The sequence below is a fragment of the Gymnodraco acuticeps genome, unplaced genomic scaffold, assembly GCF_902827175.1.
Source record: "Gymnodraco acuticeps unplaced genomic scaffold, fGymAcu1.1, whole genome shotgun sequence".
NCBI lineage: Eukaryota > Metazoa > Chordata > Actinopteri > Perciformes > Bathydraconidae > Gymnodraco > Gymnodraco acuticeps.
In genome coordinates, this window is record NW_022991762.1 from 164,783 (window position 1) to 180,056 (window position 15,274).

General features: G+C 40.3%; 1 protein-coding gene and 5 gene segments (V, D, J or C); 3 read left to right on the plus strand and 3 right to left on the minus strand.

Annotated features, from left to right (window-relative positions):
* Nucleotides 1-15,274, plus strand: part of LOC117535066 (immunoglobulin lambda-1 light chain-like) — a 111,476-nt gene that overhangs the window by 74,384 nt on the left and 21,818 nt on the right. The window lies entirely within an intron of this gene.
* Nucleotides 1-15,274, plus strand: part of LOC117535067 — an 88,669-nt gene that overhangs the window by 66,241 nt on the left and 7,154 nt on the right.
* Nucleotides 1-15,274, minus strand: part of LOC117535060 — an 89,696-nt gene that overhangs the window by 65,108 nt on the left and 9,314 nt on the right.
* Nucleotides 6,822-7,795, minus strand: LOC117535069. The segment is given in 2 exon segments: nt 6,822-7,561; nt 7,654-7,795. Coding segments are annotated over 2 exon segments (414 nt in total).
* On the plus strand, nt 8,290-10,399 carry LOC117535077. The segment is given in 2 exon segments: nt 8,290-8,409; nt 9,849-10,399. A coding segment is annotated over 1 exon segment (315 nt).
* On the minus strand, nt 10,823-11,537 carry LOC117535075. The segment is given in 2 exon segments: nt 10,823-11,258; nt 11,435-11,537. Coding segments are annotated over 2 exon segments (357 nt in total).

The window sequence follows — 15,274 nt, forward strand, 5'->3', positions numbered from 1 at the left end:
CTGAGCCCGAAACGTTTTTTTGGGAGCTGATCGAGTTGGATGGAACAACGGCTGATGACATCACAAAGGCGTTAATGGAGTGTCTTGGAAGAGATTTTAACGAGGACTTTTTAGGTCAGTGTTTCGTTTCTTTTGCATGTGATGGGGCTTCAGTCATGCTAGGGAAGAGAACAGGCGTTGCTACCCAGTTGTGTAGTACATTCCCAAGCCTGTTTGTGTGGCACTGCTCCAATCATCGTCTAGAGCTGGCAGTTGGGGATGTGGTCAAGGAGGTCTCAGGGCTCAATCATTTCCAGATCTTTTTTGACAAACTCTATTCCTTGTTCCATGCCTCCCCCAAAAATCAGAGGCAGTTAGCGCAGTGTGCGCAAGCAGTCGGACAGCGTCTCCTGGTGATAGGGCGTGTTTTGTCCATCCGCTGGGTGGCTTCAAGTGAAAGGAGCGTCAGAGCAGTCTGGGGAAACTACCGAGTGCTTCATGATCACTTCACAAATGCTGCAAACGACACGAGCAGGGATTCCAGAGACAGAGCAAAGTACAAGGGCCTGGATGATGTGCTCACATCTGCAACGTTTGTCAGCAATCTGGGACTGATGTACGATGCGCTCACAGAGCTCAGCGACCTCTCTCGGCAACTCCAAAAAAGAGAGATGACACTGCCTACAGCAGATAGGCTCTTAACTCGAGAAATACGAGTTTTTGAATCCATGGTCACCATGCCTGGCCCACACATGACTACAGTTCATACAGCTCTAGCTGAGAAGTCCTTCAAGGGTGTTGCCCTGCGTGAGAATGGCAGGCTTGTACAGATTCATGCAGGTCAGTTTTTTCCGCAGTATGGTAGAGAATCTGAGACACAGAATGACTTCCACAACCTCCTCTCATGTCAGCACAAGAGAAATCCCATTACATGGCCGGGAGGCCCGGGACAATCAGCTAATCCAGGACATGAAAGTTATCCATCCTGGAAGTTGGCCTGAAGAGGAGTTAGACGTACAGTATGGGGACGTAGAGGTGCTACGTTTGTGCGAAGTGCTGAAAGTGGACAGAAGAGAGACTGTTCAGGGCTTTCGCGAATACAAGGAAACCAGGGCATCCCGTACACCTGCTGCCATGGAGCCTCTACTGAAAGCAGTCCGAACCATCGCTGTCTCCACTAGTGAGTGTGAGCGGGCATTCAGCTGCATGAACGATATCCTTACTGCAAAAAGGAATGCTCTCTATGTCAGCCGACTGTCCAGCCTGGTTTTCATTAAATGTAATGGACCATCACTAGGACAGTTCAATCCGGAACAGTATGTGAGGTCCTGGCTGGCAAAGGGAAGGAGAAGTGCTGATGAAAGAGCCTGTCCAGCTCCAGCCCCTGATACTGATGTCCCCAAGGCCTTCTGGAGCCTTTTCTAACAATGTGAAGTATATTGCAAAGCAGCTCACCCAGTGAGAAGACTTTTGGCATAATGTGCCGATTTGTACAGATCCTGGAGATAGAAGGACTTCAGACCAACCAGGGAGTTATCTGATCAGCTTGGTGTTCAATGTAACTCTTTACCATGGCTCAGACTTTGTTACTTGCAGTTACAGTTTCTCATTTTAGATTGTGCAAATTTTGCATTTGTTTTTACATGTTCTTTGTTCATGCTCTTTATCATTTTTCTGAGTTGGAAAGTTAGATTGCATCATAGTTTACTTTATACATATTTGTATTCTTCAGTGGTGAAGTATATTGCAAAGCAGCTCAGCCATGTGAGAAGACTTTTGGCACTTTTTCGTTTTTCGTTTTCTGAGTTGGAAAGTTAGATTGCATTCAAAATGTACAGAAATACTTAATTTTGTTAAAGCTTTTTATAAAAAATGCTTCTGACCAGAGCTTTGTTTCCTTGTCATTAATGTTGAACACCACCAGAGGGGCTCTCACCTGAAAGGTCTCTGCTTCATGTGTCTTCAGCAGAAGATCTAGACTTTGATTGCTATATTTTCAGTTAATATTGACCTTACTGAGCTTTAGCCATATCCGCTGCCTATCATAAAAAATGTTAAGTACAGTGAACCTTTCTAAAATATACAGTAGTAAAGAGACAAACCCACCAGCATTATAGTAGCCAAATTCTTGTTTGTGGGCTGTATATATAAAATTGACTTGAAAAAGTTGCTGATTTTAGAGTACTGGCACCTTTTTCATTCCAATTCAAGCACTGCTCCGGTGAGAAAGCGCCGTTTTAATAAGAGCCGTGAGTGTTCAGCGCTCTGCTTCCACTCCCTGCGTGCACTGCAGCCGTGCCTGCGGCCAGACCCATGTATTTAGCTAGTTCAGAGAGAATAATCAACATTGTGCATAACAAGATAGAATCATAACACCTCTATCAGCTGACTCCAACAGGCAGGAACAGGGAGACAGAACACTGAGAGCACAGCAGCCAAGGTTACAGGTGCGTGTGCTCAGTCAGGACAGTTTGAACTGATAAACTGGGTCAAAGTCATGGACCTTGGAAAATATTTCCCCAACAATCATCATGGTTTTGTCAATGTTAAATAGGACAGTTTCCTAAGACAGTACAAACACTGGTGCCCCCTTTTTCACACAGCTTCACATTTTGGATCAGAGCTCAATTTTGAGTCAATAATTGTCCCCAGATATTTGTATGATTGCACTAATTCTACTTTCTGATTCGCGATTGTTAAGACTTCATGTATGTGGGGATGTCTTCTAAAATCAATGATCATATCCTTGGTTTTGCTTATGTTCAGTTGTAGATAGGACTCCTCACACCACCTGACAAAGTCGTCAAAGACAGGGCCGTGGCTGGTCTCATTGTCCTGGAGCCCACTAACAATTACAGAGTCATCTGTATACTTTAAAATAGTCCTATTTTCCCACCTACTTTGACACATATTAGTGTTAAGTATAAATAATAGTGGCGAAAGGATACATCCTTGTGGGGTAGCCAGTGGAGGAGCTGACTTGATCAGATAAGGTCCCATTCACGCACACTCTTTGTGTCCTATTGGTTAAAAAATCAAGAATCAAGTCCATAAGATTATTGCTTATTTCAAATTGTTCTAGAAGTCTGCCAATTAAAATATGAGGTTTCCATATTATCCTTCTCCGATAAGATGGAAAAAACAAGCACCAGTGTGATTTTGGTGACAGTACGACTATCTTGGACATAGTTATAGTGGGGGTGCCAAACCAGGCAGCTGCACCACCCTCAGCACTCTAAGTGAGGATGTCACGCACTCTAGCCCTGAAGAGTCCATCCCATAGACAACCATTATATAAAACTTAAACGTTGATGAGTTAGAAACTCTAAAAGATATCAAAAAGCTGAATACAAATGTGATAACTGAATGTTTTGTGACTGTTTCAAAGTAGGAATGAAGTCTGTAGCTGAAAGTCTGCTGAAGGAGCAGCATTTTAAACACGGTGTAGGTAAAAGAGGATTTGAAGGATACTCCCATTGGGTTATATTGTAAAAATAAAAGTTTAAAAAGCAGTATATTTTAAAAAGTATAAATGTCAAAAACAAGAAAAGTCATAGCACACATGTCCTGAAGGAGCTGGACATTTTAATATTTGAATGGTCTCTAGCTGAAAGTATGCTGAAGTAGTTAGACGGTGAAATCTGGTTGAAATAATCAATCAATCAACAAATGTATTGATCCCTCAAGGGGCAATTGGTTGTGAGCAGTTTATGTCATGTACACAGGCAGGAACATACAGGAAGAAAGCACAATAATAAGATGCGGAAGAATTAAGATTTGAAGAACAATAGTTGAACAGCATTCACACTAATAAGTATGTTGAATAGTAGACTGTGTGTGGCTTCGCCAGTCACACAGAATTACATTATTGCACATCATGTGAACAACATCTTGTTCTTTCTTCTTTCTTAATTCTGTGAGCCATGTTCATGCTCAACTCTGACTGCATTTTACACATGTTTGCACACAGGTCTGCACAGCCCTCCACTTTAAATATAATGTACTTAGTGCTGGGCGATTTTTTCGGTTTTCACGATTAATTTGCATTTTTACTTTCCTACGGTTTGTGAAATGGCTGAACCGAAAAATCGCGATTTAAAAACATTTCTAGACTCCGCCGATTTGTTTTGCTTTAAGGGACTACCGTAGTAGCTTACTCTCTCACTTTCCAGAACGCGCACAAAACTCAGCCACATTGCCTGTGACTACCCGATCTGCAGCTCTGCCCGATCTGCTGTTGTTATGCTGTATTTGTTGTTCGTTGTTGAGCATAACAGAGGACTCAGACATTGTACATTAAATATATAACTAAACACGCCTTTTCTCCTCCTTATCTCTTTCATGACTTTTCATTTAATATGGTTTTGAACGCTGTAATCAATACTCCAAAAAATACAGGAAATATGTGGTACCTCAAGGCTCCATCTTGGGGCCTCTTCTCTTTAACATCTACATGCTACCACTGGCTCAGATAATGAAAAACAACAAAATAAGTTACCATAGCTATGCAGATGACACACACATTTACGTAACAATTTCACCAGGAGACTATGCTCCAATTCAAACACTGAGTAAGTGCATTGAACAAATCAATGACTGGATGTGTCAGAACTTTCTCCAATTAAACAAAGATAAAACTGAGGTAATGGTTTTTGGAGCCAAGTCAGAACGTATAAAAGTTAGCGCTGAGCTTCAGTCTGCAATGTTCAAAACAACAGATAAAACCAGAAATCTAGGTGTAGTCATGGACTCTGACCTGAGTTTCAACAGTCACATTAAAACAGTTACTAAATCAGCCTACTATCACCTAAAGAATATATCTAGGATTAAAAGACTAATGTCACAGCAGGATTTGGAAAAACTTGTCCATGCTTTTATCTTCAGTAGACTCGACTACTGCAATGGTGTCTTCACAGGTCTCACTAAAAAATCTATTAGGAAGCTGCAGCTAATTCAGAACGCTGCTGCTCGAGTCCTCACTAACACTAAGAAAGTGGATCACATCACTCCTGTTCTGAAGTCTTTACACTGGCTTCCTGTGTGTCAAAGAATAGATTTCAAAATACTGCTGCTGGTTTATAAAGCACTGAATGGTTTAGGCCCAAAATACATTTCTGACCTCCTGCTAAATTATGAACCATCCAGATCTCTCAGGTCTTCAGGGACTGGTCAGCTTTCTGTCCCCAGAGTCAGAACTAAACATGGAGAAGCAGCGTTCAGTTATTATGCTCCAATTATCTGGAACAAACTCCCAGAAACCTGCAGGTCCGCTGCAACTCTGAATACTTTTAAATCCAGGCTGAAGACTTTTCTTTTTGTCGCTGCTTTTAATTGAACTATTCATATCTTAGACTGCACTGTAACTTTTATCCATGTATTATTTCTTTTAATGTTTATTTTATTAGCTTTTCTTTTTAATGACTGATTTTAAATGCCATTTTCTTAATGTCTTTCATTTTTTGTAAAGCACTTTGAATAGCCTTGTGTTGAAAAGTGCTATATAAATAAACTTGCCTTGCCTTGCCTTGCCTTACTAAATTCACCTCTATAGTAAATGGTATATTAGCCACATGCTAAATGCTAACCGGAGATGAAGGATTTTCAGAATAAAAGCTTAACAACTGGTTGTGCACGAGAACTTCTGTTTTTTCAGTATAAAACAGCATTTAAACTGACGGTATGTTTGAGGTACTTTATGCCATCAAAAACATTGATTTTAATTTCTAACACTGTGCGCATGTGTAGAGCTGCAGATCGGGTAGTCACAGAGCCTACTTACTACAATCACATTCACCGCGCCACCGACAGACGTACCATAAAAATGTCCACGAACACAGATGAAGAAGAACTGATTCCTAAAAAAGGTGCTACTTCAGTTGTATGGAAGTGGTTCGGGTACAAGCGGTCATACATAGAACAAACAACTGTTCTGTGTAAGGTCTGTAGAAAGACAACTTCCTAGAAAGTTAAAGGGATGTTATTTTGTTATTTGAGTTTTTTCAGGGATGGCCTACAAGAGATATTTTTTTCAGTTTGATTTAAAAAAAATCTTTGCACATTAATGACAGCCAAGTGCCGTGGTGCTGTTTTAATTTTTTTTTTTAATTCTTGAACAACTGATTTGTTCACATAGGCCTAGACTACTTGGTAATCTCATTTATTTGTATTGTGTTAATAAAGAAAATATGTATTTACATTTTGCCTTGGTCTGTTTTGTTTAGAAAAAAACAGAAAAAATCGAGGTTTAAATCGAAAATTGTCCATTAGTTAGAAAAAATCGAGATTTTATTTTTAGGCCAAATCGCCCAGCCCTAAATGTACTGTAGTTTTCCATATATTGTCACATATTCATTGTCCTAAGTATTTTTGTTTTTTAGCTTTTAAGGTCTTTTAAATTCAAATGTGTCGTAAATACTTCTTAATATTATCTTTATATTTTTTACCTACTATGGCAAGTTATTTTCTTAGATTGTTTATGTTCGTACCACCAGACACCAAAGCTAATTCCTTGTATGTGTCAAAGTATCTGGTAATAAACTTGATTGTGATTGTGATGTACGTCTGCTCGTCCTAAAGCCTCTGCTTTGCACTGGTGGTCTCAGGGGGGGTCAGGGGTCAAATCATGTTCAAACTCAACGTCTCTTGGATGTTCCTGCTGTTTTTGGTTTCAATAATGGAACAAAAAAACATTTCAGGAAACTTCTATGAAACTGGTTTTTAGAAAACCTGAAGTTTTTAACCAAGATGTGAATTTGAGGTTAACTAATGGATAAGTTCATTGATTGATGTGAATAAGAGGGTTTTAATCAGCCACCGTTTAACATTTTAAAGACTTCATTAGATTGATCTTTGTCATTTTTAATCAGGATCTTTATAATAATGATGAAATAATAACTCCAGAGAGGCCAGAGATGCTCCTGCTGTGAAGCACACCGAGTGGAGACATGTGGGGAAAAGCTAAAGAGCGTTTGTTGTTTTAATTCGGGGAAGCAGAGATCACAATAAGGTTTGTGTGTAATGCTGCTTTTACATATAATGTGTTTTGGACTGGGTTTAATCTCATTAATCCTTTAACATATGTGTATTTAAGAATAAGAAGTGAATAGTGCTGGGTGGGTTCCTGTCAGCTCTGAGTTCAGTGGGCTGTGTCAGTCTCTTCCTCTTCAGCAGCTGCAGGTGGTTCCTGCTGTAACAGCTCAGAGTCTCTGCAGTCTGACTGAGGGAGGTTTTTGTACGACGACAAATCACTGTGTGAACACATCTGCACTGTTGATGACATGAATACTCTGACAGTAATAAACTGCTGCATCTTCAGCCTTCAGTCCAGTGATGGTCATAGAGAAGGCAGAGCCACTTCCACTGCCACTAAACCGAGGTTCTGTTCCTGATTCAAGTTCGCTCACTAGTGTTATTAAGAGCTTTGGAGGCTGTCCAGATTTCTGTTGATACCAGAACATACAATCATTTTCAAGCAAACAATCACCAACATCTGTGCTGGTTCTACAGGTGAGAGTGACGGTGGATCCTGGAGCAGACGTCTCGACTGCAGGCTGAGTCACAGTCACAGTCTGACCGCTGCATCCTGCACACAGAAACAGATCATTGATTTCTCAGCAGAAAGAAAGGAGAGGAAAGGCAGCACATGATGTTTGAAATGTTGCTGAGTGAATGAACCTGTGAAACAGCAGCAGGCCAGCGTCCAGATGAGGATGGTGATGAGAGTCATGGTGCTTTCTGCTGACTGACACATGTGAGTCCTGCAGTGTTGAACTCACAGGACTATAAACCTTCTCAGTTCACTGGAGGATCAGCTGACCATGCAAAGCCTCCTCTCTATGGAAATGATGTCTCTGCTCTCAGCACACTGAAGGCAACGTGGGACACGAAACCAGGAGGAACACTGTCTGGATTTACACCGTCTATCATCTGAATGGAAGAACATATTTATATCAGGAGTGGAGATGAGGATTTGAGTTTGTGTCCACTGTGGTTGGTATGATATGTCTGTTTGTCTGACATTAACATACATACAGAGATTCACTGTAGATCAATAACATGTTTCAGTTCTGTTTCAAATACATTTGTTAATAACTATTATTGAAAAGCCTCGTGTTCATTTAACCGTGTAGAAACTAATATAAAACTGACAAAGTTAGTTGTGTAGAAGACTGTAATGGTTTCTCTGCCAGGTGTAGAAAAGTGATGAGAAATGACATAAATCATCTTAATTCTTCCAGAGATGTAATCCATATCTTTAGAAAAGCTTTGTTGATTTAAAAACTGTATATGTGTCTCTGTTATCAGTGAGATCAGGGAGCTTTCTCAGTGATACATGCTTGCTGACAGTGCAGGAGGTTTTTGTACGGCCACTCAATGAGTTTGTATCACTGTGGTGGACTTTTGGTGGAGGAACCAAACTCATCGTTCACTGTAAGTACCAGAGATTTGTATTTTCTAACACAGAAAACATTACATTTACTTTTACATCAGAATTTGATAAATCAAGACATTATTTGGGATAATTTACATTATGTTGATATTTTTTAAATCTATAAAGCTTGGCTGAAGAATTGAAAAACATTAAGCGAAGTTAGTTTTATTGTAATATTAAAGAAGATGTTACGGTGAATTATATGTACGTTTTACTTTTCTTTTCTAATAAGATATAAAAACATTTTTAGCTCACAATTGACCAAAGAACAGCTGCTCTGTCATAACATCTAATTGTGATTTACTTTTTAATTGTTATACATTTTAACATTCAACAAGTGTTTCATATAAAATCTGCTGAGGATCCGTTAAAACACATTAAAGTGTGTTTTTGTACATTCAGAGTCGCTGCAGGGTGCGTTCACAGTCCGTTAGTTTAAAAGAGTTCAAAGGAAGTGAAACAAACAGATGACAAAGTCTTCAACTGTATGAGATGTTACTTTTAGTTTTTCTGAACAGTAAATGATTTCAGAGATGAGTTATTCATTCTGAAACATTGTAAAGCAGAGATAAAGCTTTTCATATAATGATCATTACATGAACACCTTCATTACGTTGCTTACTTTCATGTAACTCTTCAGGAGTTTTGATGAGTGCCAAAGAAGAAGATTCATTATTTTAAATGCCAGAATGATATAAAGTATCACCGTTTGATTTTATGAATGAAACCCTCGTGTTCTCCCATGCCTCAGCTCCTCTTGTGATCACAGCTCATGCTCACAGCTGACCCCCACTTTCTCTGTCCTGTACCTTCAATGTATAATTCTTGTTCTGATGAGAGCTACAGAATAACACTCTGACTCCAAACGTCAAGTTTAACATTTTATTTTATTTATTAAACCCTCATTTCCTTCCTCATTCTGTTTGTTCTGGAACTATTTGAATGTTTTTAAAATATGTTTTATTGTTTTATGTCCTACATATTTGTATGTTGCATTGTTGGAGGAGCCTTGGGCTTTTCATTGCCTTATCTACATCGCCTATGTGCAATATGTGCAATATGTGCTATATGTGCAATATGTGCTATATATACCTGGCTGCTAAATCCTCAGAACTGTTACAGGAGGTATATTTTGTAAATTGTGTAACTTTTTATTTCATTTTTTATTATATTATAACTTTTTTTTACTTGAATACTTCTGTATGCATGCTTCTACGTAACATGAAGCTGTCTCTGGCTCTTTTCTGCTGTAACAGCGTGAATGTCCCCTCTGAGGGACTACTAAAGGTATTCTGACTCTGGTTCTGATTCACTGCAGCTACTGTGCATATGACAGTAAAGCCTCTGAATGTTTGAATGTGTCCTGTATGGACTCTGTCTCACAGCGTCTGTCCCTCAGTGGAAGTTCATCTGCTCCTTGTGTCTCTCTCCCCTGCAGCGGGCTCCATGCTCAGGCCCTCCGTCTCTCTGCTGGCCCCCTCCTCCTCTGAGCAGCTCTCTGGGGGCTCGCTCACGCTGGCCTGCCTGCTGACCGGCTACTCTCCTCAGGGAGCCGTGGTGAGCTGGGAGGTGGACGGCACACAGGTGACAGAGGGGGTCCTGAGCAGCTCGGAGGAGGAGAAGAGCGGACGCTACAGCAGCAGCAGCAGCCTGAGCCTGAGCCAGGAGAGCTGGATGTCAGGAGAGCTGTACTCCTGCAAGGTCCTCCATCATGCCCACAGCCAGACCCAGTCCCTCCACAGGAGCCAGTGTGGGGGCTAGAGGGGCCGCTGGAGCCCAGGAGAACACATGCTGCTCTGATCATCAGGAGCTTTAATGTTTGTAGAGGAAAGTGAAGCTTTGTGTGGCCGAGAACAACACTGCTGTAAAGTGTTGGACAGCAGCAACTTAGAGAGTGATGTGTGAAGCTCAGCAGAGATGAGAGTGTGCTTAGTAACTGTCATGTTGATGATTCAGGATGTTCCTAATAAAGCTTTCTCTGATAAATAACATGATGAAGTGTTTGGTGTTTTATTTAAAGTAGTAAGACATTAAAAGGTTTTATAACATTCTGCACTTCTATCTGCAGAACAAGATAAAGCTTTGGATAGTTATTTTTTAAGTGGCAATGAAATTGACGAGGTGGTGAAGGAAAGTTACTACACTGTTTTATCGTGATTAAGAATTTGATCCTAATGTGAACTTGATTTTTAGTGAGGCAGAAAGTTTATGGCTCATGAATAAGATCAGCCTTTAATCTGAGCTGAGAGTAGATTTTTAGATTTTTAAGAATTGATTTTTCAACATAATGTGAATATGGAGTTAGTGTTTGGTGAAGTTCCTGTCAGCTCAATGTTCAGGGTGACAATAATATAGTTTAAACAGGGTGTTGAAGAGTGTCTGAGAGTGTGTTTCAGCTTTATTTGGGATTCATGGTGGTTCTGCTTGATGACTCTTGTGTTCACTGGACCAGTTCTCCTCCTCTCAGTCTCTTCACCTCTGCAGCTGCAGCAGGACGCTTTACTTGAGACTGAAGGAGGTTTTTGTACGGCTCTAAATCACTGTGTGAACGTGCCATCACCATGAAGACCCAGACAATAGTAATCTCCTGCATCAACATCCTTAACGTTACTGATGGTTAAAGTGTACTGAGCACCAGATCTAGTACCACTGAATCTAGGCTCAGTTCCAGAGAACAGAGATGATGATGAGTATATAAGAAGTTTAGGAGCCTGTCCAGGTTTCTGAAGATACCAACTGAGATAGGAACCAATATCTGAGCTCCCTGTAGCGCTGATGGTCACAGTCCCTCCAGCACTAACAGACTTGGATGCGTCAGTCTGAGTCAGGAACTTGTTGGCAGAAGACTCTGAAATGAGAAGTGAAATGTTAGATAACCAACAACATGGAGCAGCAGTTTAAATGATAATAGAAAGAGTTAAAGACAAAGCACATTGGATGCAAACATGAAAAGCAAAGACACACATTGAACCACACATACATTACTCCTATCATTTCAGATGATACATTTTCAAAGTCTCTCACCCTGACACAGAAAGCCCAACATGACAAGCAGAGTTACTGACAACATGATCTCCAGTTCTCAGGATGAGTGCAGGAACACGGTTCAGACTCTACGTGACTCAAGACCTTAAAACTGTGAGGAGCAGTGAAGCATTACAATCATGCAAATGACATGTCACACGTCAAGCAGACACCTGTCCTTGAGGAACCAAAATGCAATTGAGGTGAGTTTTAGTTACGGTTTAACATCTCTTGAACATCATTTGGTCATTCAGAGTCACTCTGAAATGTGAGGGTAATGCTCTTCTTGGTACGTTCTTTTCTTTGCAAACATCTTTCCTTGTTTCCACTTCTTTCTGAAGTATCTCATGAACAGTTTAACAGTTCCCCCGCTGGCAAATCGATCTACATTGAACTCAATATCCACTGAGTGTTTGATTCTCTAGGATGTCCCTTCTTGTTATCAAATCCACTGAATAGAGACACAGCATGCCATGCAACAGAGAGACATCTAATATCTAACAGGTCTGTCAAGACTGGATGATTTTACCTCAATGAGGGGCCACATAGAGAAACACATACAAAGGGCTGGGCCACTCACTAGAGGTGAGGTATTCTGCCTCATAAATTAAGTTATAAGTTAAATCAATCAAATGTAAATCATGCTTGTTACCTGAATATGATTTAAGTAAAAAAGCTCACAGCTCTCCATAGGGTTTCATTTATTTTGTTATAACAAGTGTTGGCAGCTCATCCCTTAAAACAGAAGCCTCAGATTGCTTAAGATAAGGGGAAATATGAAGTATATATTTCAAGCTTGTTATGCAAATAAGTTATTGGGCTTTTTTTATCAACTAAGATTTGTTAGAAAATGTTTTCAACTTAAATGTATTTGAAAAGTGGGTTTATTACCACATGAATACTACTATGTAATATAAGTCAACATATATATTTAAGAAGTATATTATAAGACAAGATGAAGTTTCAGGTGTGGGCCATATTCCATTATACTTTTGAATCGGCAAAAAAAAAATGTACAAGACACCCCTGATCTATGCATTTATTGTATTGCCTGGTTAATAAATGTGCAACACAGTACTAGTCACATAGTGTCACACTGTAGATCCTGTTTTACATTAATCTCTCATCAGAGATGGCCTTTTTTTCTTAGTGACTATGTATATAATTGAACATCTGTATTAGGAAAGGGGAACATTTGAGTTTCACTTCCCCTCTGACTGGGGCTCATGTAGTTTCTGTGCGTCTGTGCCGGTGGTGCGTATCAGAACCTCAGGTCAGGTCACAGCTCAGCACTCTGTACGCTGTTTCATACGAGGGAGGTTCTTGTTTGACTATGAGGCCGACATTAGCTCCCATACAGCAGTCACTTCATGCATCTTCAGCTCTTGGTGGTGGGAGTGACTTTCATTTCAAATCAACTACAGCTCAGAGACAGAGAAATAAAACATAGCTACTGAATGCAAACTATTTTATATGAAGAACAGTTTGAACATTAAACTAAACCAACCCTATTTCTGTAAAGGCTGGTTAATGCACTCTCTGTAGACTCAAATCAGTATCTCACCCTGGATGTAGACTACCAGTACCAGCAGTAAAACCAGCAATAACCTTATTTAAAAACTGGATAATTGTGCATTAAGGCCAACAAATCTTCTCTGAGAGTTGTCTGTGTTACATCTGCATGAAAAAACGACAATGCTGCCCTCTTGAGTCGAAATAGGAGTATGTAAAGACATTTGAATCTTTTACATCATGCATAGAATCTGAGATACAGTGACATAAAAGTCCTTTCTTTATCGGAGCAAAGTTCTCTTGTGAGTCTTTATCGCTTTGCAGTCGCCCTGTATAACAATCTAGAGTCTGTCTGGGTCTCTTTGTAGTTGTTTTGCCTCTTTATGAAGTAATTTAGCACTTCTTTGTGGCATCATGCTTCTTTCTCATCATTATACAGTTCTTTGTGGACTTGTTGCGTCTATTTTCTCCTCTCTCTTTGGTCACTTAGTCTCTAAGTTGCATTGTGCATCTCTTTCCATGGCTTTATAACAAATGTTTTACATTTATTTAACCTTTATTTAACCAGATGAAAACATTGAGACAAATCTCATTTACAATGCTGACCTGGCCAAGAAGGCAGCAACGTTACACGTTCTTACACATAACACAGACATATAAAATACAGAGAACACAACAAAAGACGAAAAGCAGTCACTTCATTGTGCACATTTGGGACAGTAAGAAAGGTACGCTACTTATTACTGCAAGAGCAGCTGGTGGTAAGGACCTCAGGCAACTTCAATTTAAAACAGGCTATAGGGACAAGAGCCATCAGTTTGAGGCTTGATTGAAGGTCATTCCAAGACCAAGGACCATAATGAAAAAGACTCCTTTTTCCAGCCTCAGTCCGCACGACAGGAACCTGGAACCGTATCCAGGCACTGGTTCTGAGGTTGTAAGACTCACAAACTGGAGCAAATCTGGCACATATATACAGTGGAAGCTTACCTAAAATGGCTTTATACAATAATAAAAACCAATGCTGCATCCTACCCATACTAAGTGAGGACCATCCAGTTAGGCTATACAGTGTGCAATGATGAGTCCTATAGGGTGCATTTGATATGTATTGCAGTGCAGCATGGTAGAGTGGGTCATGTTTGGCCAAAACAGTGGGACAGGCAAATCTATAGATTGTATCACTGTAGTCACGCTGGGACAGGAATAAGCCAGAGACCAACCTTTTACGGGAAGATGTTGAAAAACAACGTTTAAGTCTGTAAAGCAAGCCAAGAGTGAATTTCAATTTCTTAGTTAGAACTTCAATGTGGTGTTTAAAGTTTAGATTTCTGTCCAACTAAAAGCCCAGATATTTGTATGTATCAACAAATTCAACAGAGACAACAGCAAGGGTGTCAATGGAGAGGCAAGAGGACGCTGACTTGGGAGCAAAAAGCATTGATTTGGTTTTCTTACCGTTCAATAGCAGTTTAGAATCAAGAAGCGCATGCTGCAGCGTGATAATAATTCCTTACATTTATTATAGCGCTTTATCAATGACTCAAAGCGCTTTACATATACACACATTACACATGCAATGGTCAGATACTGTGGACAATACCCACAGGAGCAAGTTCAGGTGAAGTGTCTTGCCCAAGGACACACCGGCTTTACAGAAGCAGCAGCGGCGGGTTTCACCCCTTGATCTGATGATCATTGCACAGCGCACTGCGCCACATCGTCCATCTTCACGCTTTTACAGGTACACATTGGTATTATACATGTACTGTGGACAATACCCACAGGATCAAATCCGGGTGAAGTGTCTTGCCCAAGGACACAACGGCCTGACGCAGTGGCGGCAGGAGCGGGTTTCGAACTGGAGTTCCCCAGCACTCCCCCTTGATCTGATGATCAGATGCACAGACCACTGCGCCACCCGTCCTAACAATACAATCAGATTTTAAATTGGAAACGGCCATATCCAGAGAAGGAGCACATGAGTATACAATAGTGCCATCAGCATAAATATGATATAGAAAATTGCATCTGATTACAAATATTGTTTATGTATAATAAAAAGAGCAAGGGCCCCAAATTAGAGCCCTGTGGAACTCCCTTCTCCAAGGTGAAAGGCTCAGAGACAGTACTACCCAACCTGACGCATTGAGTACGGTCGGTTAGATAATTCTGAAACCAGCAAATGGCGTTATGACCGAAACGAGACACCAACATAACATTAGACATAAGATGAAAAACCTTCAGGTTCAGGTTCTTTATTTGTACCCGTAGGTAGATTTTGTTTGCAGAAAAAAGGACAAGGGATCCATCCTGACACACTCTAAA